Source organism: Ursus arctos, chromosome X (assembly GCF_023065955.2).
Source record: "Ursus arctos isolate Adak ecotype North America chromosome X, UrsArc2.0, whole genome shotgun sequence".
NCBI classification, from domain to species: Eukaryota; Metazoa; Chordata; class Mammalia; order Carnivora; family Ursidae; genus Ursus; species Ursus arctos.
In genome coordinates this window covers 57,053,886-57,079,770 of record NC_079873.1, presented here as the reverse complement: position 1 = coordinate 57,079,770, position 25,885 = coordinate 57,053,886, and the positions used below count along the sequence as shown (strand labels likewise).

The 25,885-nt window shown below is 41.6% G+C and overlaps 1 protein-coding gene across 12 annotated transcripts in view; it reads right to left on the bottom strand.

Moving 5' to 3' along the window:
* Positions 1-25,885, bottom strand: part of TAF1 (TATA-box binding protein associated factor 1) — a 69,572-nt gene that overhangs the window by 42,293 nt on the left and 1,394 nt on the right. For 5 of the 12 annotated variants that reach the window (XR_008959311.1, XM_057312425.1, XM_026485775.4 and 2 more), the window contains 23 exons: positions 25,619-25,735; positions 21,622-21,741; positions 20,246-20,487; positions 19,632-19,850; positions 19,035-19,253; positions 18,473-18,677; positions 16,907-17,083; positions 16,285-16,412; positions 16,071-16,178; positions 15,777-15,950; positions 14,949-15,122; positions 14,616-14,720; positions 12,705-12,905; positions 12,395-12,536; positions 11,899-12,029; positions 11,134-11,214; positions 6,772-6,921; positions 6,472-6,591; positions 5,991-6,166; positions 5,205-5,383; positions 3,534-3,747; positions 2,918-3,083; positions 1,682-1,893 (listed from right to left, as the gene is read on the bottom strand). Coding sequence is in view for 11 of the 12 variants with exons in the window: in XM_057312425.1 (XP_057168408.1) it covers positions 1,682-1,893; positions 2,918-3,083; positions 3,534-3,747; positions 5,205-5,383; positions 5,991-6,166; positions 6,472-6,591; positions 6,772-6,921; positions 11,134-11,214; positions 11,899-12,029; positions 12,395-12,536; positions 12,705-12,905; positions 14,616-14,720; positions 14,949-15,122; positions 15,777-15,950; positions 16,071-16,178; positions 16,285-16,412; positions 16,907-17,083; positions 18,473-18,677; positions 19,035-19,253; positions 19,632-19,850; positions 20,246-20,487; positions 21,622-21,741; positions 25,619-25,735 (3,760 nt within the window). In the remaining variant the exon portion in view is untranslated. Of the gene's footprint in view, positions 1-1,681; positions 1,894-2,917; positions 3,084-3,533; positions 3,748-5,204; positions 5,384-5,990; positions 6,167-6,471; positions 6,592-6,771; positions 6,922-11,133; positions 11,215-11,898; positions 12,030-12,394; positions 12,537-12,704; positions 12,906-14,615; positions 14,721-14,948; positions 15,123-15,776; positions 15,951-16,070; positions 16,179-16,284; positions 16,413-16,906; positions 17,084-18,472; positions 18,678-19,034; positions 19,254-19,631; positions 19,851-20,245; positions 20,488-21,621; positions 21,742-23,381; positions 23,485-25,618; positions 25,736-25,885 lie in introns of those variants that run through there. The other 7 variants (XM_048213766.2, XM_048213770.2, XM_048213768.2 and 4 more) reach the window with 4 other exon arrangements.

The following is a 25,885-nucleotide window of genomic DNA, read 5'->3' as shown; positions in this document are numbered from 1 at the left end:
CCTAACACCTAGATCTTGGTTCTAAAAGCCATTCCCCAATAAAAGGAACCAGGGCTCCTTGAAGAAATGGCTGATTCTAGGTCTCGAACAAGGAAATTTCAAGGACAGCCTAGAACATCTCGTGTCAGAAAAGCAAAGACACTCTCAAAGATTTACAGGATTGTTCCAAAAGGACACAGGATTTGGCTTTAAGAGGTCAAATGTAAGACAATATGGGCATCACAAGTACAAATAGTGTTAATAAATTACGTTACATTAAGTGTACAAAAGGAAGAATTTCAGAATCCATAGAAATAAACAGAAAGAAAAGGGAAGCTCTTCCTTATAGAATGCGAGTTAATGTAGAAAGAATGCTATAATTAGAAAAACCACTATTTTGCAACCCCCAATATAACAACGGAGTTAGGCAATGATCATCAATGGATGCTACAACTACTGAGAGAAAGATTGTTAGGGAACAGGATATTCACCCACATGCTAATTACAAAGGGAAAAACATACCTTTATTATTAGAGGGTTCTGGGGATCACCACTTAAACAAGATGATCAAAATAGTGAGAAAACCTGACATTATGTGCTTCTTGATGTGGTGTAGTAAGTACATAATATCACCTATGTAGTAATCTTGCCAAAGACATTTAATCTAAACATAATCAATGAGAAAACAATCAGACAAATCCAGAATATGGGATATTTTAGGAGACAACTGGCCTGGACTCTTCAAAAAAGTCAATGCCATGAAAATCAAAATAGGCGGAGAGAACAGTTCTAGATTAAGAGACACTCAAAATACTTAATGTTTGAACGCGGATTGGATCCTGAGTTGGGGGTGGGGCAGGCCATAAAGGACACTGAGATAACCAGAGAAATTTAAATAAGAACCAAGTATTAGATACTACTGAACTAATGCTAATTTTATTAGGTGAATGGTAGTATCATGCTGTTATATCCTTATTCTTAGACGATGTGTGGTAAAGAACTTCTGAGCGAAACATCAAGATGCCTGCAACTTATTTCCAAATAGTTCAGAAAAAAAAAATGTTTTAGACATATAAAGAGGAAAATGCGATGAACGTTAAGTTGGTGACTTGAGAGGAATGATATACTCTATTAACCTTTCAACTTTTCTGTAGGTTTGCAATTTCCAAACTTAAAGGTTAGGGGGAAAATGTTTTTTAATTTAAAAACTTCTCCACTTGATTATCTATTAAATTCTCAGAGAGCAAGAGACAGGGATAGGCACAGTTTATGTCTCCTTGGTCTTTCTGGGATGGTCCGTTATGGAACACTCTGAGATTAGGGACAAGTATGAGGAGTGCCCAGAAGTAGAACAGGAAGAGCACCTACAATATGCCAGGCACCATACTACATGTTTATATAGTCTGTCATTTTATCTTCATAACTACCCTGGAAAGGGTGGTTTTATTTGGTTAAAATAAGGAAACTGAGACTCAGAAAAGTAACATCGCATGCCCCAAGGCAAGTGGTAGAGGCTGAGGAGTGCTTTATGACAAAAGACCGTAACTGTCATTACTGGCAACAATTACTGAGGAAAATCCATCCAAGTTCCCAAGATCTGAGTTCCACTTCAGAGAACACATCACATCCACCCCTGCCACCCTTTGATATCATCAACCTCCAAGGGATCTCTCCACAGCACTTCCCACCTGCTATCCCTTACCTCTCAATTAGCTGTTTCCCCAGGACAATCTTGGTCCCTTCGACCTTGATAAGTTCTTCATTATCATTATGAATGACTGTCTTTTCTAACTCCTCCTCCTGCTCCTCTGTCATGGCAACAGGGTTGGAAGGTGGAGCATTTGTTTGATAGTAGAGGGGGCAGAATTTGTTTGTCCTCATGTGCCCAATGGCACCACAAGCCCCGCATTTCAGCTACAAAAGGAAAAGTTATCAAAGTGTCAGAGGTAAACAGGCAGCCTAATGTTGGCTTTACAAAATACATATAAGGCAGGTGCAGAACTTCTGTCATACAGAACTGTTACACACCTTTCAACCAGAAGCCACTGGACAAAAGAGCCTGAATGGAAATGACACATCAAAAATAAAATGCGATCCAGAGACTGGACATTTTTAAAAACTCAAGCGAGGAAGAAAAGGGAGAGGATTTCCACTCTCGATTTAAGCTGCAGAGTATGAAAATGTTAAATATGCAGGAGAAAGTCTGTCGGAAGCCCAGGGCTGCATTCAGCGGCACAGGCAGGCAGCACGGGTATACTTCCGGTCCCAAGGAAAAGGCTCAGTAATACCAAGTCCCCATCTCAGTTTTGCAACTGACCTCAGTTTCAGCTATAAAATGGGGTCAACACTGTATCATATTTATGGAATATCATATATAAGAAAGAAACTTGAAAATATTTAATGACCTCTGCTGATAACTTTACAGTTTATAAAGTGCTACCCAGGCATTATATCACTTACTCCAACACACTATGAGACAGCTATCATTTCATACAGCAGTGGCCTCATTTCACGGTGTACATTACAGTTACATTGTATTGTAATATCTGGAATCCTACTTCAGACATGGAAAGCAACCTGTGCTGGTAAGTCTCTTTCCTGTTGCTTCTTTTAATATGTACAATCTTTAAAGGATGTGTGTACGTGTACATACACACACACAAAAGCACACGTAAAAAACATCTCTCAAGGAAGCCTATCTCAACCCCTAGAAAGTATTTCCAACGTATGAAATATAAAATGACACCCAATGGCACCAGATTAGGTTGTCGGTACCAGTCACACTAGCAGTGATAACACCTGAGCAGCCACACCAGTTCACACCAGCTTTCCACAACACTGCCCTCATTCCCAGTTAGGGAGGATGCCAAAAGCTAAGGGCAGAGGTATGCTTTCTTCCTTTGCCTTGTTAGCTATGACCACGCCACATTATAGTTACTTTTAGGTCAGGACGCTCCTTCATTTTTTTGGGCTTCTTCTCAGGAGGACCCTTAAGCTTCTCCTTTTCCTGGTTCCGCTTAAGCCGCCTCAGTTGCTCTTGAATCCTCCGCCGTTCCTTTCGCATCTCTTCTCGATGCTGTTCATCAAAAAGGGCAAACTTCCGACTGAACAGCAAGGGGGAAAAATATCATAGGACGGTAAGCAAAGCTAAACCAAGACGACGGTCCCAATAGCTAAACACCTCAGAAGTAATCCATCCAGACAGAAATAAAAGGGGCTACCCGCATTCCCATCTCCCCCACTCATCAGCCTTCCATGTGCAGAGCAGCACCTCAGAATGAGACGCCCTGAGTCATCCCTGAGATTTCTGCCAACCAACCATAATGCAAAGGACCCAGGTGGAACTGAAAACGTGCCTTTATCTTGGAACAAATTTGAAATTCTGTGATTTGGCTCTGTCCAAACCCAAAGACATAAAGGCACCCAATCAACACAGACTTCCAACTTCCAGCTGCACAGAATCCTGTCACTAAAACACCAGCACCTACCCTCACCCCTAGCCCCCGCTTTCATCATCCTCCTTATCATACTGGACAGCGGTGAGTCAAACTCACATAAATTCCTCATCCTTTGTGGTTCGTATGCGCACATAGGCATCAATGACAGCTGGCTTTCGGACTGTCTCACAGCGAACGTACTCCTTCCCCTCTTCATCTCGAAATGTGCGATAAATCTTGAGACAACGGCCGGTGGCAGAAGAGTTAAGGCTAGTCACAGAAGCTGTGTCATCATCTCTGTGATTGTTTCCTGATGCTGCTGAACCTGCTGCTGCAAGGCAGAAAAAGATTTCCACCCGTTCCCCACCCATCCAAACGGTCCTTTTCCTGAGGCTGAGCAGAGACCTCGAAGCTCAACAGGCCACAAAGGTATGGTTCTACCGAAAGCATCATACAATTCCTCCGAAAACATCATCACCACCAGCCCCCAAATACACTGATCTGTCCTTTCCTGACTTCATTTTACCACTGCCACTGTTCCTATTTTTCTAAGTACGAGAAGTTCTGAAAGGAACTCAAAGAACTACATGTTTGTTATAGGGGAAAGAAAAATAGCAGCTGTATTCCGATTCCTCTGAATAGGAAAAGAAGAAAGCCCAAGTAGCAAGTAGTGGGTGATCACATTAAAGAAAAGCACCCAAGCACCAAGGTGGAAAACGGCACCACAGAAACAAGTCCAGAATCTTAGGGCCTAGAGTATGCTTCTCAAACTTGAACATGAATGAAGAGGAATCACCTGAGGCTTCTCATTACACTAGATTCCAATTCAGTAGGGTTTGAGGGGAGGCCTGAGAATCTGCATTTCTAACAAGGTCCTTGTAACGTGGATACTGCTGGTCTAGGACCACCCCAGTGGGAAGGCTTTACCACATCTTTACAAAGTAGTCAGAACACAAAATTACACAAAGCTTTTATAGAGAGGAGGAAACAGGAAAAGACTACCGGGAGTGAGAACAGTCATTTAAATATCCATCTTCAGCCTTTAGCTTCCCTCTCACAGTATCTATATTCAAGTTTTCATTTGCCTGCTTGACGTCTCTACTGGCAAGTGTCGTTGGGACCTCACACTCCACCCATTACATCTTCCCTTCTCACACCTGCTTCTTTCTCTGACGTTTCTTACTTTAATCAATGGTACCACCATCTTTCTGGCAAGCCCGGAGTGAAATCTTACAGTCACCTTGATTTTTCACCTCTTTTCATTCCCAATATCCATATCCCAAACCAGTTCAGGCCTTTATCATCCCCACTCTCAACTTCTGCAATTTTCGGCTGGTGATTTTTAACTCTATTTAGGGCCTAGGACTCCTCTGAGAATCTTCTTAAAGTCACAGATCTTCTCAGAAAAAGCACATTTGCATAGAATTTTACATATGATTTCAGAGGGTTCAAGAGCAACCCCTCAAATTTATCCACGAAATCTGTTTTAAAAACTCTTAGCCTCTAGGATGAATGCCCAGAAAGCCCCCTTGATGTAAGCGCCACCAGCCCTGGCTTGGACAGGCCTGACACTGACAAGAGGCAGCAGTGGACTGGCAGCATCTCTTCCATCTGGCCCCCAAGACACACCTCCAGTCCAGCCTGCAGTGACCTCTCTACCTCATCTACGGGCTTTTCTACACTCATCTCCTACTTCTTCTGCCTCCAGCTGTGGCTCAGTTGTCAGTCTGCAGTTATTCCCACTTTTCTGATCCTTCTCTTTCTTGTCTGTGAAGCCACTACCCTCACCCAGTAGCATCCGCTGCAGTTCCTTCCGCTCCTGCTCCTCCCGCTCACGTGACAGCTGAGAGCTGGTTTTCTTATTCTGCAACATGTTCTCGATATTCTTTCCCATTTCTTCAAAGTCACTGTCTTCAGCTGAACTGCTGTCGGTGTCGGTCGATAATACTTCGGTTGATGACAAAACTCTGAAAAGAGAAAAAACGATGTCAAAAATCAAGATGAAGGGAAACATGAAAGTGTATAAAGAGCTGAAGAAATATGGTTTTAGTCAACAGTAGGAAATTGGGAAATCAACCTTAAAAAGGAATACTTGAAATCCACTAAGACATGGGGGCCTTAACAGAAAAGCTTTACAAAGTTTTCCTCGACTTTTGTCAACAAGTCTGAAATATGAAATAGCACAGCAACTGTTTCGGAATTCCTAAAGAAAGCCTGAGAAATAAAACAGCACGCTGGTCACTTTTAATAGAGTGTTACCATCCTCTCACAAGTAAGCCTTCAGGAAAAAACACTCACTGTCCCCTATCACCACTGCAGTAACTGCTAGGCCCAAACAGGCTACAAAAGGTGCCATGGAACCTAGAGTACCTCTTGCCAATGCAAAACCTTTGCCAAGCTGCTCTGAAAGGAGGAGGTGTTCTAGCAGGATTATGAACAGATACCACCTTGAAATCTCAGATACCTGACCACCTAGTCACATTACCAAGTGACCTCCTCCTCTTCATTATAATATAGCGTCTGGGACCCCTCCCCTTTCCAGCCTGGATTTTCTGCAGCACTAAAACAACACACTTGTTCTGTAAGTCAAAGATGCGCTGACATTCCTCTTTGTAACGCTCTTGATGCTCAGCCACAGAAAACCTTGACCCACGGGCAAATTTACTCATGGGCCCCTCTCCAGAGCGGGCCTGCTCTGTGGACATCGTGCGGACTACATCGATCACTTCCCAGCGGGACAGCTTTTTAATCTACGAGAGAGAGACAGAGAAATACACATACACCTAAATCATCAGAGATTTCAACCTAAATCATCAGAGATTTCAAAGAATAAAGGCACACACTTAGAAAGCCAGACCAAAAAAAAAAAAAATCACCCAAAGCAAATTAAACAGAAAGCTTAGGGAAAGCTAACTCCTGAAAAATTGCCTAAGATCCAGTGTACTACAATGTACATCACAAAATTATCCAGATAGTTCCTTGCATCTGCCTCCTAGCTTTTCCCTCTCCATACAAAGCCCCCTAGGAGACTTGAGTGCTCCTCCTCCATGCTCACCTCTTCTTCAGGCACGCCAAATTTACGTAGAAGCTGCTTGGCATTTTTCAGTGAAAGGCGACGGAGATCTGCATCTGTTCCTGTCACTGTCTTCTTCACTGGCTGAGGTTCCTTATCATCCTACCTCAAACACAAAACAAAACAGGCAAGAATTACAGTAAGCTAAACTCCTTATAGTAGGCATGTAAGCCATCCTGTCAACTTAAGTGTTTTCCAGATCCTCCAGCCCCTTCACTTCCACTCCTTAACCTCCATTTCTTCCTCCCTTGATCGTTAGTTTCTAAGATTTCAGAGTCTTACCTTCTGCTGTGTGGGTTTGTTTGGAATCTTGACATAGGAGAATCCTTCACCACACCCTGTAGGATCTGCCACCCCAGTCACCTCCAAGAGACACTTGCCCTTCATGGCAGCAATGAAAGCCCTTGTGGTGTTCCAAGGAGCAGTGCGAACCTGAGGTACAGAAAAAGATTCTAAGGGCTATGGGAAACATTTGCTCTACGTCTAGCCATACTTAGAAGGTTGGAATAATTACAATAATGTACAATTTGATGCTTTCTTAAATTATGCATGAAGATCAACAGTTGCATATAAACCTGCCCAGTACTCAGCTTACTCTTCTTCCCCGCTATGGAACTTACGTTATGACAGTACACAGAAATCAAGATCCCAGCCAGTACAAGGAGCAATATGCGGAACAGCCCCATATCCCTTGGGATACACTGAGAGTTCTCAAAGACAGTGCTGCCCCTCTCTCGTGATGCTCAGACTGAGGATGCATCTGACTGCCCAACTGCTGAAAGGGCTTCTTTAGAATGGCCAGTACATTCTATAATTAAATGGTAAGCACGTTTTACAAGGTACTGGTTTTAACCCCAGGTCCATTCTACTTCTGCCACTGGTTTGGTCAAAAATGTCTGTCCCCTCCTGGGACCCTGAATAATGTTTAACCCCGCAAAATAATCAGGGAATTAAGACAAGAGGAAGTGCTTGTCCACACAGACCAGTTAAGAGTATACACAATTAGCTAAAAAGTGGCCAATTCTCTAATCAAGATTCAATCTTGAAATCTATTTGACAAAATCCTTACTTTCTGAAATTCTTAGACATCCACTCATTCTTCACTCCAACCTCAAAAGACCACCACACTGCTTCTTCACTCACTGTCTGACCTCATTTACAATCATTCACTGATTTAACAAATATTTATTGAACACCTACCACATGCCAGGCACTACTTTCTCATGGACCTCACATTAGTGAGGAAGAGACAAATAACCAACCAAATTTGATACTGCGTATCAGTGCATTGATAGTAAAGTAAAAAGTGTTACATGTACATAAAGACGGGAAGAATAATGAGCCAATATGGTGGGAGTGAGGGTAAGCTTCCAAGGAAATATAAATTCTAGGTGAAGGTAAGATGGTAGAGGAGTGGCAAGAAAACATTCAAGGCAAAGGAAAAAGCAGTTGCAAAATCCTGGAGGGCAACAGAAAGAAACTGAAGGGATTGAATGAACGTTAGTATGTTTAGAGCTTAGAGTACAAGATGGACAGTGACAGGAGATGAAAGAAGGTTAGAGTTATATACAAGACCCAAATCATGCAGCACCTTATAAATCATGTGAAGAGCTCTTTCTAAAAGGAGTGAGGACCCAAAGAAAGTCTTTGGGCAAGAAAGTTACATGATCAGTTTTAATTTTAAAAGGTCATTCAACTTTTGAAAAAGTGGTGCTGGAATAACTGGACATGCATATGTAAGAAAAAGAACCTTAATCTATACCTTGCACCCTATACAAAAATCAACTCAAAATGCATCTCAACGTAAGATCTAGAACAACAAAACTTTTAGAACAGAAGAAAATCTTCGCATCCTTGAGTTAGATAAAAATTTCTTAGATACAACACCAAAACCACAAACAACAGAGAAAACTGACAATCTGGATTCTGCTCTTCATAAAACACTGTTAAAACAAACAATTAAAAGACAAGCCACAGACTGGGAGAAAATTTTTGCAAATCACATACCTGATAAAGGAGTCGGACCTAGAATACATAGAGAACTCTCAAAACTCAATGTGAAAAAAACAAGGAATCAATTAAAAATAGGAGACTAAAAAGATGAACAGACACTTGACCAAAGATGTCTGGATGATAAGCACATGAAAAGAAGCTCAACACCCTCAGCCACTAGGGAAATGCAAATCAAAACAGCAGCGTGAGACCATTTCACATCTGACAGGAGAGCTGTAACAACAACAATAATAATAAAAACAACAAGTGTTGACAAGGATGTGGAAAAACTAGAACCCTCATTTATTGCTAATAAGAATGTAAAAATAATGCAGTCACTGTGGAAAACAGTCCAGTAGTTCCTTCAAAGCTAAAACAGGGGCACCTGGATGGCTTACTTGGTTAAGCATCTGCCTTCAGCTCAGATCATGATCCCAGGGTCCTGGGATCGAGCCCCACATCAAGCTCCCTGCTCAGCGGGGAGTCTGCTTCTCCCTCTCCCCTCCCACCCCCCATTTGTGTTCTCTCTCAAATAAATAAAATTTTAAAAGAAAAGGGTAACAGAATTACCATATGACCCAGTAATTCTCCTTTTAGGTATTTACCGAAGAAAAAAGGAAACGTGTCCAAAGATTTATACATGAATATTGACAGCAGCTTTATTCATAATAGCCAAAAACTGGGAACAACCAAAATGTCTTTTGATGGGTGATTAGCTAAACTGTGGTATATCCACATTATGGAGTGCTATGTGGCAATACAAAAGAACAAATGATCAATAACCTGGATGAATCTCAACATAATTACAGGGTGAAAGAAGACAGACAAGAAAGAATACATACTTTCAACAAATGGTGCTGGAAATAGAATATCCACATGCAAAATAACAAAGCTCAACCTTTACCTTATACCATATATAAAAATTAACTCATAATGGATCAAAGACCCAGATATAAGAATTTAAAATATAAAACTCTTAAAAGAAAACATACAAGAAAAACCATGACACTGGATTTGCAATGATTTCTTGATATGGAACCACAAGCAACAAAAGTAAAATTAGATACAGTGGACTATATCTCAATTAAAAACTTTTCTGCATCAAAGGACACAACAGAATAAAAAGGCAACTTATGGGAGAAAATACTTGCACAGCACGTATCTGATGAGAGATTGATATCCAGAATTTATAAAGAACTCCTACGACTCAACAACAAAAACCAAACAACCCAATTCAAAAATGGGCAAAGGACTTGAACAGACCTTTCTCAGAAGAAGATATACAAATGTCCAATAAGTACATGAAAAGATGGCTCAACATCACTAATCATTAGGGAAATGCAAATCAAAATCACAATGAGATACCACATCACAACCATTAGGATGGCTACTATCAAAAAAATAATAACAAGTGTTGGCGAGAGTGTGGAGAAATTGAAATTCTTATATACCACTGATAGGAACGTAAAATGCTGCAGCTGCTTTGAAGAACGTTAAGTATGGAGGTTGCTCAAAACACCAAAAACAGAACTACCACGTGATCCAGTAATCCACTTCTGGGTATATATGCAAAAGAAAACAATCTTGAAGAGATACTTGCACATCCACGTTCCCAGTAGCACTATTCACAATAGCAAGAGGTGGAAGCAACCCAAATGTCCATCAGTGGATGAATGGATAAACAAAATGTGGTATATACACACAGTGGGATGTTATTCAGCCTTAAAAAGGAAGGAAATTCTGATATATGCTACAACATGTGTGAACTTTGAGGATATCATGCTGGATAAAATAAACCAGTCACATAAAAACAATATTGTATAATTCCACTTAGGGGAAGTAGCTAGAGTAGTAAAATTCATTGAGACAGTAGAATGGTGGTTGCAGAGGCTGGGGGAGGAAGGAATGGGGGCTCGTCATTTAATAGGTAAGAGAGTTTCAGTTTTGCAAGATGAAAAGAGTTCTGGAAAATGGTTATATAACAATGTGAACATACCTAACATTACCAAATTGTACACTTAAAGGTTAAGATGGCAAATTTTGTTGTGTATTTTACCACAATTAAAAAAAGAAAGAGTACATACTGTATGAGTCCGTTTACCTAAAATTCTAGAAAATGTGAACTCATCTATAGTGACAGAAAGCATCAGTGGTTGTCAGGGCACAAGGAGGGTGGAGTGAAGGGAGGAGACAGGAGAAAGGAATTCCAAAGGGGTACAAAGAACTTTTGGGGGTGACAGATATAGTCACTATCTTGATACAAGGATTCACAAGTATGAACATACATCACAACATATCAAATAGTACACTTTAAATACGTGCTGTTTATGGTATGTCAATCTTACCTCAATAAAGTTGTTTTTTTTTTTTTTTAAGAAGGATAAATGGAAAAAAATAACAATGGATAAATGGGATGTACTCATAAAAATTAGCATAAAACCAGGGCATCTGGGCAGCTCAGTCAGCTGAGCATCCAACTCTTGATTTCAGCTCAGGTCATGATCTCAGGGTTGTGACACTGAGCCCCACACTGGGCTCTGCGCTCAGGGCAGAGTCTACTTGAGATTCTCGCCCTCTGCCTGCCCCCCAGCCCCCAAGCGTGTGCACATGCGTGCTAATAATTAGCTTTAAAAAATTAGTGTAAAGCCTTACCTCATCATCAATCTTCATCTGGAAATCTTCCTCATTTTCTTCTTCTGGAGCAAAAAAGGATTTCTCACCATAGCCAGCATCCTGAAAGAGCACAAATCTAAGCATGAACCAATCAATACACTGGAAAACACCAAGTACAAGTTTCACTAAGTACCAAGTACAGAGTATCAAAGTACATTTTTGCATAGAGAATGGATTCTGTAAAGTCTTCACTGTCTCTGTCACCGTTCTACATCCTTAGGCTATCAGAAGATACTTCACATTTCAGGGAATTTGCCAGCTGATGTATGGATAGTTAAGGCCTGTAAAGGAAGCTAAGTAGAGATGCTCATTACTGCTGACTCTAACTCAGTGGTCTAGCTGTGCCAGCTCACCCCAGCTAGAGCTTTCCTGTTTGGGCCTGAGAAGGATATTGTGCTTCTCTAAAGCACATGTCCAGCACCATCATCCCTGCCCACCTGGAAGGCTACGGAAAACAACCGAGAAGTATTTGCCCCGTTTACACCCGTCTTGTAAAGAACGAAGATTAAAGTCACCACCAAAATGGATGAAACAATATGCCCTAAGTCCCCATTAAGCCTTCCCACTGATACTTAGCTACACTGTAGTTTTCCTCAGAACCAACAGAGTACTTCAGAGCTTGAATTTTTAAGCAACCGGTTAATAATCTAGTAACCATTTCTAAGACCGCAAGAACAGTCTTCACCCCCATTTCTCTGAAACAAACCCACAGGCACAGGCAGCGCCTGGCAGGAAGGTGTTCACCTTCAGCCGCTGCTCTGCAGCTATCATGCTATAATAAGCACAGCACTGCTCTGGAGACACCATAGCTCTGATCTCCTCTTCAGTCGGTAAACGAAAATCAGACTTCAACACCCACCAGTTTGAGTCCATCCCTAGAAAAAGTAGAGAAAAGGAGACCATTCTGAATTCCAAAGGCCCTTCTACTGACAGCAACGAGAACAAACCGAGACTGAACCAAGCAATGTCCCAGAAGGTCTAGGTACAGTTAGCCTGACTGCCGAAAAAAAACCCTGCTGCCAGGTTTCCTACACCTCGTGACACACAACATACAATGAATTTCCTGGCAGGCACGAATCAAAAAGCAATCAGAACCTCCGTTAATTAGAAGATTTACTATTTCCTTCTTTTAATGACTCTCAATTTCTAAATATGTGAGCAGTATGCTTAGCCTTTCACTGAAAGCCGTAATTCCTTTCCTGGAAAGAGACAGAACAAATAATGAGTCACAACTAATGACCTGTGCGTTTGAAGTCAGCGCAGAGCTTTAGCCTCTTCCGGATGCTACTTTCTGAGTGAGAAGGAAACGCTTTTTTTATATCTTCCATTCGGATCCGCCGTGGCCGATCCTTACTCTTCCAGAAGAGGCGGTAAATAAAAACCTGCCCAACAAACCAAATGTTTTTCATTTGGCAAAAGAGAGGACAAAAGTGCTCGCCGGGCTCCTTCCCCTGCTAAGCCCCTATGTATTTTATCTTTCCTGATGTGCCCCCAAATCCACAATCCCATTAGGTGCATCCTGACCCACCTCCCTGTTCTGTCATTCTTACCTGAAGAAAGTCTCGAATATGTGTATTAGCCCTTTTGGAGTTGGGCCCAGGAACTTCAAACAAGGGGCACTGCTGGCCGACCACAAAAATATCCACTAATTCCCGAATATAGTAACCTTGTCTTGTCCGAATGATAAGGAAGTCAGTTTCTGGCATCTTATGAAGATAAATTGGGGCACGAAAAAGATTGTTCTCAAATGCCTAACAAAAGTAAAAACACAAAAATTATATACAGAGAAACCCTAGGAAATTTAGTCAACTAATGAGAAAGGGAAATCAAGCTTGTTTGCACTCTATCCCCATAATGCCATCTAAAACCTATCCAATAATATAAACAAATTGGAATACGGAACGTCAAACAGGATTAGAAAGTAATTTTTTACCCACTGGCTATCTTTAAGAGTCAGTAGTAGGGAAGCTACAGGATTTGGATTCAGATGACACTGACTGTGCTACTCACTGTATGATGTCAGATTAGTTATTTAATATCTCTGAGCTTAACTGTCCTCATCCATAAAACAGAGATACTTTAAAATGCCTATACCTTGCAGGACTGCTATGATTATATAGAAAGATCACTTTATAAACTAACAAGTACTATATTACTACCCTAGGCCCCAGCATAGCTCCTGACAGAATATAAGTAAGATCAAAACATTTGTAAAGTAAATAAAATGATAAAACCAAAAACTAATGGGGGAGAAAGTGTGCTAGAAAAGACAGACTAAACATACAGGACAGAAACATTTGAGCTTGCTTAAGTATCAGCCAGATGAGGACCAATCAAGCCTGTGATTCAAAGGAAAAACTTCTCAGAAAATCAGGAAGAGAGAAAATCTTTAATATATGGATGCAGATAGAAAATTGTAAGTATGGGGGGGGAATTTTAAATGTGAAATGGGGAGAAAAACAGAATTATAAAAGATAAAAGAGGATTTTTTTAAAGATTTTATTTATGTATGACAGAGTGGGAGAGCGAGCGAGAGAAAGCACAAGCAGGGGGAGCAGCAGAGGGAGAGGGAGAAGTGGGCTCCCCACTGGGCAGGGAGCCTGATGCAATGTGGGGCTCGATCCCAGGACCCTGGGATCATGACCTGAGCCGAAGGCAGACACTTAACCAACTGAGCCACCCAGGTGCCCTGATAAAAGAGGATCTTTAAGAGACTATAAAGGTAGCCACAAAAGAAAGGGAGGGATTGGTAGAAAATGTCAACAGAAAGTTATAGGGAGAGGAAGGCCAGGAACAGTCTAAAGATGCTTTGGGAGAATAAGCAATAGTAATAGAATACACTAGCTATTAAGACGAGGAAAAGTGGTTAAGACTACCAAGAGAAATGGAGGACAAAAAACAAGGTAGCAGAGTGCTAGAGATGTCCTCACATCATTTGTGCACCTCTGTACTTCTCTTTAACAAAACATGTAAAAGCTAAGTTGCCAGAGGGCCTCTCTACACAAATCAGAACAAAAGGGGGTGGGGCGGGAAACACTTTACTATGGCCAAGGACTGTAAATGGCATGGTTCAGGTGTGCTTTAATACCTCAAAATGACCATGACTAACACAATGAAAACATACCAATTCTGCAGATAGAAATTAAATACTCATTAACTAACTACAGTAAATTATTAATCCCAGATTGACTTCCGTATACCACCCAGGTGTTTCTGGACCAATGTGTGTTTTCTAAAAACTACTTCAAATTTAGTTTACAAATAACATTATTAGGAGCCAGTTTTACCAAAAAGATCAAAAGAAAATTTGGGGATTAGAATCATTTGGGGATTATACTGATCCTCCCCATACTTGGTATATAAGTAGTACCTCAATCAACTAGAATTGGTTCTTTCTGGGCTGACTAGCTCCTCACCTGTCAAGTTCCTTAAGAAAGAGTTAACAGGAAAGAATCCCTCACCTGCAGTAATTGGCCAGGATGGAGAGAGCCCAGGAAGGGAGACGTATGGCAGTAAACAGTTTCTCCGTATTTACAATCTGGGGCTCCGGGATCTTTTCCAGGTTTCTAGAAGGAACACAGAAGACCCAGTTACTACCACTGAACAGAATCAATAAGCCTACACAAAATACTCCTTGAGCATAGCATTTTACTAATGTTACTAACTACAAAAAGGATACCATTTCTTTCTCCCAAGAAATTTACAGCATAACAAAGACAAAATATATGTTCGCAGACTATTGCTGGATATGTAATTATAACTATATTAGTAGCAAAAGTTATTCTGAGACTCACCCGCTTATAGTAGTTTTTTATCTTGGTTGCCATGCCAACCTGCATCATTAATGGTCCATTTTCCTCACTGTATTCTGCAAGAATAAGATCTCCATCTTTGCCTGTAAGGTCCTGAGGTGTGCGCATAAAAAACATCTCTCCACCACCAGAAGCTTGTCTCTCTTGTTCTCTCATCTGACCAGAACAAAGAGAATACAGTTCAATTCCTGACAGGACAAGAACTACAAACTGATGCTGTTCATTCTGAGACAATGACACCAAAAATGATTTTGCCTCCCCTTTTTTTAAACTTCATTGCAAAAATTTTCAACCATGAAGTTGAAACTATGAATACTTACTATCCCACCACCTAGATATAACTTCATATTTTACCTTGTTTTATCTAAAATTGTCTCTATAGATTTTGCTGCATCATTTTTTCAAAGATTTTTTATTTGAGAGAGAAAGAGAAGGCGCACGCACAAGCGGGGGAGCAGCAGGCAGAGGGAGAAGCAGGCTCCCCCTTGAGCAGGGAGGCCGATGTGGGGCTCGATCCCAGAACCTGGGGATCATAACCTGAGACGAAGGCAGATGCTCAACCGACTGAACCACCCAGGCGCCCCCTGAATCATTTCTGAAAGCTACAGTCATCATGACACTTCACCCTTAAGTATTTCCACATGCATCCCCTAAGAATAAGGACATTCTCCTAAATAACTACAATAACATTCTATCACATCTGAGAAAAAAGTAATTTCCGAATATCATCTAATATCAAGTCCATTTCCCCAATTTGTACTCCAGTGTCTTTTACAACTGTTTTTTTTCCTAACCAGAATTCAGTCATACCTTAGCCTTCTTTTTGATGTGTTTTAGCAAGGGCTGGACTGAGTGGGGACCTGGCTGAGAGAGTGCCCCGAAGGAGTATTTCTTTAGAGGTGGGCGATGGAACTGCCGAAGTTTGATGGGCCCCATATGGGTAGGAAAGAAGGGCTGGCGTAATTCCACAGCAGGAATCGAGTGCTAAGACAAGAAATACAGGGTTCAAATTAAATACTAACTCCAGCCTAGGCAAGAGTTACCCATATCCTCCATCAAAACAAGGCAGTGGTTCCCATCCATCACAGAAAAAAATGCTTTTACCTGGATAATATTTCCTCCAAAGGTGCCTCGAAGACCCTGCTGCTTGGGGTAGTAATATTCATCATTGGAGAGATTCCATGGATCTTTCACTTCCGGCTGAGACATGTTCTAATGATGGAACATCAAACAGACATCAAATAAACCTTAGACTACCCTTCTCCATTATCTTTCTCTGTTCTTCTAAACAGCCTAAGTCCCTTTTCCCTGGGCAGACCTGCTGTGGTTCCTCCTTGATGACCCCCGTTTTCCCTAACAGAATTCGACTCTTCTTCAGAGATGATTCCTTCTTACTCTCCTTGGAAGGGGAGTTGGAGGTGGCCTCTTCCTTCTCATCAGGAATTTCTAAGGATGAAACAAAAGTCACTCTGGAGATACTATCCCTGAAGCTTCACCTTTCCTACAGATACCTTTGTGCTTCCTAACCAGATCTTTCATCCCAACCCAGACCACTTCTAGTAGGTGATTCCCTCTAACCAAAAAACTGCACTCCTGAAATCTCAAAGGTACTACTTTTCAATATTCCTACATTAGGAGTTTTCCCTAAGCAAAACACAAATACTAGAAACTAACAGCCACAACTCTGCTCTCTCAACTGCTACCTAGAAGTTCTAGTCTTTCAGTTTCTTATTTTTTAAAGTAGGCTCCACACCCAATGTGAGGCTGGAACTCACGACCCTGAGATCAAGAGTCACCTGCTCCACTGAATAAGCCAGCCAGGCATCCCTGAGAAGCTTCTAGTCTTGACCTTCCCAACCCTTCTGATTTCCCCGTCCCTTGACATTAGCACCAAGCTGTCAATTACGGAGAAGAAACACTGGTCCCTGCCAATACCATACCCAAAATGAGGTTCTCATCATTGGGATCAAGTGTCAAAACAGGAGGCTCCAACAGCCGGGGCATGGCCTGAGCATCCCAGATGATATTGTCCTCCCAGCGTCCATACACCAGCTCCTCATTGTCAATGGGAAAGATAGAGTACCAAGGTTTGTCATCATCCAGGGTGGCTGCAAAACCTACTCGGAAAAGGAGGAAACACTCAATAACAGACAACAGCTCCTTTCAATCAGGATTCTAGCAAAAGGAAAAGGAGTAAATGTTAGTGAAGTTGTTCATATTTTTCATAAAACTCAAAATTTAAACAGCCATGTGTGTTTAATAAGGGACTGGCTAAAGAAATCATAAGAAATGATATGGTAAAATATACTAACATTAAATGGTAGTAAAATATGCATTAAAAACACAGTAACTACTGGTAAATTATGAAAACGTCTACGTAAGAATACTATGCAACCAGCAAAGCGTTCAGATAGAACGAGAGAAGGGAAAAAAACCTCTTAGATTTAAAAATTAAAGACATTTTTGTTTTCCTCTGGATTATAAAAGTAATCCAGGTTGGGGCGCCTGGGTGGCATAGCGGTTAAGCGTTTGCCTTCGGCTCAGGGCGTGATCCCGGCATTGTGGGATCAAACCCCACGTCAGGCTCTTCCGCTAGGAGCCTGCTTCTTCCTCTCCCACTCCCCCTGCTTGTGTTTCCTCTCTCGCTGGCTGTCTCTATCTCTGTCAAATAAATAAAATCTTAAAAAAAAAAAAAAAAGTAATCCAGGTTAACTGAAGGGAAATACAGAAAAATATAAAGGAAACTGAAGCTGTTTGTGATCTCACAAACCAGAAATAACCACTGTGAATCCCATAGTGCATTTCCTTTCAGTCAGCCTTCTATGATTATATATTGTGTATTTCCCACTTAAATAAACAGGGTATCTCGTATGTCACTTTACTTTTTTTTTTTTTACTTGAGTTTCCCATGTCGTTAAACATTTTTATAAAGAACTTTGAATGACACAGAGTAATACTGATGTCAAGTGAAAAGCACGGTATACAAAACTGCCTATAGAAATGAGCTCAACTACATACATACATACATACATACATACATACATACACACACACACACGACAGAAAACCAAAAACAAAGTACACCAAAAACTTAATAGATCATCTCTGGATAGCTGGATTATCAGTGATTTCTGGCATTGTATTCTATTTTCAAAGTTTTCTACATTAAGCATGACGTACCTTTTTTTTGCATACTTAAGAAGAGAAAAAGAAAATTCTAGCATGATAAAGAGGCTGGCTTTGAAAACAGAAGTAGACCATGGAGATAAAGCCTTGTTCTAGTTCAGGAAAACCATGAACTTCAAAGTGGTTTTCACATTTTTCTAATGAGAAATCAGAGTCCATCCTAGCTTGTTAATAGTGTACAACTTATTACGGGCTAGAATCAGGGCTCAGGTCCAAAACATTTTGCTGTCCCTCAGGAGCAGAAAAGAGCACAGCTAAACCCACTCAGGATAACTGAGATGAAGGGCAGTGTGCTAGACACAGCTGGCACGGAAGCACACCTTGCTGAACGTTGTAGGCCATGGCATTCCTAGTCATGCTGGAAGGAAGCCAGCCTGCCAGGCTTGCACGCTGAGGTTTTGTTCCTTTGTGTTTGACATCCTCCCCGTCCCAGATGATATCATCCTCCCAATGCAGCTGTGTCACCATCAGGAAGTTTTCATCAGCCAGAAGGTCCATGCTGTTTTCCTCAAGTTTCCTAAAGTCCTACAGAAACAGAAAAGGAACAACAAATCCCTGAATGGTCACTGGTCAAAGTTCCCACTCCAGATCCCCCATCAGACACATCGAATGTAGTCCCTGACTTGAAAGAAGAACCTGATAATGGAGCAATGTCTGCCTCCTCCCGCTGCTGGTCTAGCGCAGCACTCATTGCCCGAACAGAATCCTTGTGATGGGGCCTAGTCGCCAGGGCGACATACCATTAACAAGCGTAAGGCTTAGAACCTCCATCGCCCACTGAACACACCCTACCTGGTATCTCCCCCAACTAGAAAGCAAAGTTAAGTAAAATGGAAAGGGCCCTGGGAGCAGATTCCTTTCTTACATACCAGTGTCACTTACCTCCATTAGTCTACATTTCATCACAGGTTCATGGTCCATTTTTCTCAGTTTGAAGCCATAATCAAACCCACTGCCATCTTCAGGGACACCCAGCATATCATACCACAGTCGAGCAGGCCCATAACGCCACTCGGCCACTCTTGGTTTGGTATCTGTCACTTTATCTGTATCTCCAGGTGACTGGGAAAACTTGGACTCAACAGGAGCCATCATTGTAATCTGTAACAGAACAAAGTAGGAGGGAAGGAGGATTTCCTGATCCCAGAAGTCCTAGGGCTATAGGGAGTCCACAGCGAGGAAGGGAAGTCAGAGGAACTATAAGGATGATTCTTCAACAGGACTGGAGTTAGAATGTGAACAATGGAGCTAGATCATGGCACACTCTGCCTAGCAAACTCCTATTCACCAGTGCTGGCCCGCGATACTTTTCTACTATAACAGGGAAGGGACAGCCACTAAAACTGAACTCACGATTACTCATGCATAATCAGCACAGGACTCTGCCTGCTAAGGTGGTATTTCCAATTTAGAGATAAGCTAGGGAGAACTCATGTGTTCCACTTGTAGGTCTCAATCCCAGGTCTCTATTTTGCCTACTTCGTCATCAGAGAGACACTGCTCTGGAGGTGGTGGTGGAGCGTAGTCATAGTTCCACAAAGACTTCTGGCTGACTTCTGCCTCTACCGAGCACTCCACCTCCTGGATCTGCTCTTCCTGTATCAGCTCACGGTGCTTCTTCTTCCTCTTTCTCCGAGCGCTCCGCCAAACAGATGGGACATTCTTCCCTGGTCCGAAAAGACGTAGGAAGCGTAATACCTAGAACACAAGAGACTCAAAAGACTCAACATCTGATGGGAAAACAGCAGCGTCTGGGTCTGCAAACTCCCTTGAGGGGTCTACTAGGCTGTGGGGGAGGGACCAAGGAGCGCTGAATTCAGAGTTATAACATCTACCAAGAAAGTAAAGAAGTATCCCTTAATAATTTGCACTAGTTCTTTTCAGACAACAAGGACAATTTCTAATGAGAACTACGTAAATCACATGTACTATCATCAATGCATACAACTTTATAAAAAAGACCTAATACAATGTCACTGAATAAGGAAACTCTTAAATCTTATCCATTCTATATTCAACATCTTAGCAAAAGAACTCAGCATTTAGGAGAGGTCAGTGGTTTACAATGTGGGGGCATTCTCCGTGGAAGGTACCTTCCCAGGCCGAAATTCCGGGAAAAGTTCTGTGACACTCGGCAACAGCTTGGTGGCATCATGCTGCATAATCCCAGCCAATGGTAGGGTCAGCTTTCCATCTTCAGATTCTGCCTGTGTTGCTTCCTGAGGTCCCATCTCAGATTCTGAGTCAGAGGAACTACTGAAGTCCACTTTCTCTGAGGCCAAAGAGGAAGGGGCAATGATGGAGGGCAAGATGATGCCTTCTCCATCCTCAGACACTGCAACAAGGAAGAGAAACCCCTTTGGCATGTAACTGTGAGCATATTTCCTCCGATTCAGCCAGTACCCACTCTAGGCTATATGCATGGCTCAGTGGCAGGGGATATAGTTCCAAGCACCCAGATTACTAGAATGCAACCCAGAAAACTCATTCCAACTCATTATCTCCCACCATCCCCAACTCACCTTGTACCCGGTACCCTAGGGTTGTGATGAGAGAAAACAAACACTATTACTACATTTACTACTTTCTACACATATATTAAAGGAATGTGATCAATAGCAGAATTATGTAGCACTTTTATACCAATCAGGCCTTATCATTTCTACCAATCAGGCCTTATCATTTCTACTTTGGGGACCCATTAACTAAGAATTTAGGCCCACAGGATGATAATGAAGTTGTTGAACATAAAATAAGATTTAGGACATAAAGTTATCAGATGTTATTTAGCCTGCAGACTAAGGCAAAAGTGGCTAAAACTCTAATAGGAGGAATTTAGGCTAACATAATTCTCAAAATACAGGAGATCAAAAACACTGTTCTTCCGCAATCTCCTAGCCTAGGACAGAGTAACTATTGTGGCCGACACAGGAAAAGTGGAGAGGATCACTAAAGCCCTTGCCTTTGAAATCTCTGAATCTGGTAGTTAGCTCTTTATGATTTATGCCCATTCTAGGATGCCTTCCCCCATTTACTCATTTCTTTTAAAGACAGTCATCTAGACAGGTAGTTTCCAAATACCAATATGCAGATCGGTTGCACCAGCAATTACTTGGAGAACACTTGGAAATTCCTGGGCTCTATCCCAGATCTTCAGAACCAGACTCTCTGGGTGAGAGTCAGAAATCTGTATTTTTTTAAAGGCCTGGGATGACTGTGACAGGCAGCCAGATTTGAGAACCACTGACCTAAACTACTTTTTGTTGAGTATCTGTTAAAATACTGTTGCCAAATGTTTCAAAAGTAAAGCTTCCCTTTGACATTAAAATTTAAAAATTGTATGAATCACTTCCAGAAGTTGTATCCTTTCCTAGCAGCTTAATTTTAATAGCTCCCTATGGATAGGCCAAAAGCCTAGATCTATGAATGGAACTTGTTCCTTGGACAAAAAAAGACAGTCTCCACTTACCACCAGTAAGTGGATCCTGGTCCTTATCCTTCTTCATTGGTCCTGGAGGTGGAGGTGGAGGAGGCATCAACTTGCAGTCAATGTCTTCACAGTCAGCGTCATAGTCATCTTCGTCATAATCTAATGAAACCAGGAGGATGATCTCAATATACAGAATGTGTCACACAACAGCTGAGTTCCTTTGTTACACAAGAATTTAAAGCACCATGTGAAACACTAAACAGATCCCTTAAGAACACACAGGAGGTGCAGCTTCTGCCTTCAGAAAGAGATGATGACACAACACCACCAAATACCAGAACACTATGTATATCTCATACAGAAATTTAGGGAACGCCCAGGAACTGTTTATTTATTTATTTATTTTTTAAGATTTTATTTATTTGACAGAGAGAGATACAGCGAGAGAGGGAACACAAGCAGGCGGAGTGGGAGAGGGAGAAGCAGGCTTCCCGCTGAGCAGGGAGCCCGATGCGGGGCTCGATCCCAGGACCCCGGGATCATAACCTGAGCCGAAGGCAGATGCTTAACGACTGAGCCACCCAGGCGCCCCCGCCCAAGAACTGTTTAAAACCTTTGTTCCTTCTCCTGATCAAATCCTATTTGATTTTTTATTTTCATCCTGCTCAATCTCATAACTGAATTTAACATTCTTTCTTCTCTGTCCGTTTAAGACTAGACTTTCTCTCTTCCCACACCCCATATCTTTGACACATTTTTTGTCTACCTTCTGCAGTTTGTTATTCTTTTTACTGACCTTTAACCTCTGGGATCACTCAACACCTGATGGTGAACACTCTGCTTTTATTCCTCTACACAAGCTCCATTCCCTCACTCAAGAATCACCCTTAATCCAGATTAAACACAAATCTGTAGGTCTTGCCTTGACTTACCCCTCTACAATCACACTGCATGTTGTGCTGCCTAGAGAACCTTTCCACTCAGGGACGCCTGGGTGGCTTAGTCAGTTTAGCACCTGCCTTTGGCTCAGGTCATGATCTCAGGGTCCTGGGATCAAGCCCTGCATCAGGTTCCCTACTCAGCAGGGAGTCTGCTTCCCCCTCTCCTTCTGCCTCTTTCCCCTGCTCATGCTTTGTCCCTCTCTCTCTCAAATAAATAAAAAATATTTTTTTTTAAAAAAGAGCCTTTCCGCTCAGATAGTCCACAACTGCATCTCTCATTACACTGAAATATCCTTCACCTCTTTAAAACTCCCTTTCCTTACTATCAATACCACCTCCATCCTCATTTTCCCAGCTTAGGACTTAAAGTCTCCTGTCTCCTCCATCAATCTCTTACCCCCCACAACACACCTTTTCCAATCATTAATAGCAGTCACTATAGCAACTTCCATTTACTTAGTTCCCATTATATGCCAGGTATTTGTAGTTACTTTATAATTCTCCCAAGAATGTTGGCAAAGCAGGAATTATTCTGAGATAGTGAAACGACTTACTCAGGGTCACACAGTTTTAAATGACAAAGTTAGAATTCAAGGCTGGTTGAACAACAAAGCCTATATTCTTTCCAATGCACTTCCTTATTTACCAGTTCTACTGATGTTTTATCAGCAACTCTCAAGTTTAATTCTGCTTAGCATTTTCCACAATTGCCACCTACTCGAGACCTTGATGACTTTACATCTAGCCTACAAGAACAGTCTCCAAGTTAGTCTGGACCTTTACCCTTTTTCTAATTAAAACCCCCAAGCAACAAGTATCACTTCTCATTTTCATTTAGGAAGGAAAGGCAAGGGGTACCTGGGTGGCTCAGCCCTGCATCGGGCTCCCCGCTCGGCGGGAAGCCTGCTTCTCCCTCTCACACTCCCCTTGCTTGTGTTCCCTCTCTCGCTGTCTCTCTCGGTCAAATAAATAAAATCTTAAAAAAAAAAAAAAGGAAGGAAAGGCAACATTTACAGAGCATCCACCATGACACTGTACTATGTAGGTGCTTTCATACCCCGTGATAATGAACTTAAATTCCCACATAAGACCCATTAATGAGGTATTATCACCTTTACTGCCGACAAGAAAACTTAGGTATTATTACAAATCTAAGCCTCAAAGGCTGAGCAACTTTCCTAGGATCAAACTAAATATGGAGCTGGGACCTGAACCTATCATTCTGACTCCAAAGTCCATTTTCTTTTCATTATACCACCCTGCCCCTTACTCAACAATCAATGTTGGTTTACAATCCTTTATGACATCAAATCCCAAGTAATGCATACACATCAAATGCTGTCAAACTGCTCTCCCCTTGGTCCTTGCTATCTAGCCGTATGTTTTCCACTCCTTTCAGGAAAACCTGCTGGCCAATTCCCCCTGCACTATTCACTTATTTCTATCTCCAAACCTTTAGACAAGACACATTTTCAAACCAAAATGCCCTGCTGCTTCCTCTCCATGAAACCCTTTCGAACTTTTGCTCAAAATTCACCTCCATGACATCTTTTCTAATGACCTCCACCCACTTTCAATTATTCCAAAGAAGAATCCTTGTAAATCAAGCCACGTGAAGGGGCCAATGCCAGAGAAGGAGGAAGTTAGGACACAAGTGAAGGCACCTTCACTGAGTAAGAGAACTTAGAAATGAGCATCCCAAAGTACTAAGACTACCAAATGCAGCATCCTCCTTTTCTAGAAGGTCAGCTCATAAAACCCAACTAGGACACCCCCACTCGTCCTCTTCCTTAACATCCCTATCCAAGATAATAAACCCAAACCTGAAAATTCCAATATTCCCTGAAAATCAGAGCTACCACCTCCCCCTTAGCCTAAGTCAGGTTGCTCAAAAATAACAGTTACAATCTTTGTCTTATTCTGTCAACCTCTTGAAATGAAATACAATACTCTATACAGAAATATGAGCCTGCAGCTGGCTTATGTCTTTTTATTATGAATAATTATGCTTCGCGTTTGTTTATCCCATCTTCCCCAAATGATAATATCCCTGATTGTGAGACCTGTATCTTCTATTTTTCTGGGTTACCTCCTGTGTATGTGGTACAGTTAATTCTCTCTCTATAACAAGCACTCAAATCCATTAATTGGTCCTGAAATCTAATTCAATGAGGTGGACAATGAACAAACAATGAGCAACCTCATACAACAGTGTCAAGCAGTGAGAGGTAGTATAAGGCAATGGAAACAATGAGTTATATATGTGTCAACTATACCTCAATTAAAAGTTGTAAACAATTACAAGTCAAAAAAAAAAAAAAGAAACTATGATCAGTAGCTCTAGGTTCCAGACCATAGAACTAAGCTCCTCAAGATCAGAAAATGGATTTTTATTATCTTTGTACCATACTATCATAGTTTATAGCCCATAATAGCTCAATAAAAGTCTAATAACCTGAATTATTGAGTAGTCAAGGTCTGCCACTACCTAACTTATAGAACTTTTAAAAAAGTCCCACATCTTATTAAAGTCCAAGTTTTCTTTATCTATGATGAGGTTAATAACAAATAATCACTAAGACCCCTTCCAGCTCTGATTCTGATTCTTTATGTAGCACCTTATGCCAGGGAGAGAAACCTACATTGTAAGCAAGCATTAAGTGCATTCTGTCAGCATATAGGTGGTGAGTGATTAACAGAAGTGGAGCCAACAAATGTGTGCTCATTTATATATAACATTGTATATACTTAATCCTCCCTGAACTACCAAGTCCTTAAGAGCAAAGACTGAGTTCAAATAATAGCTAAAACCATGCCATGAACCCTGTAGGTACTCAAATACCAGACGATAAGGAAAGCATTACCATCCTTACTTGGCATTCACCAAGAATTTGGGAATAACCCGTTTGTGAGAAATAAACATCTGCCCCAGAACACAAAAAAAGATAGCAGCTACATGGAACTGAGCTAACAAAAAGAGAGAAAAGCAAAGGACGGAGAGCAGGAACAATGGCAGAACGCATACATAGAAACAAAATGGGCTACACAGCAAGAAAATGAACTGGCATGCTCTACTGAGGACACTAAAGAATCACCTGAGTGGCAAAGGGGCTGCAAGCTCCCCATTGTCTGCTGGTATCTTCGGCTTTCATCTTCTGCTACCTCATTGATGTCTGAATAGTCCACAGCATCTTCTGTGCTCCTGATCCACCCTATAAGTAAAATGGCGGGGGGGGGGGGGGGGGGGTGGGGGGGGTGGGGGGGCAGGTATATCTCAACAAAGAGCAAGTAACTCTCACTCCCTTAGATAATTCCCATTGAAAAGTGCATACACGGTAAGTGGCTAGCCTCCTCCCTCCTTA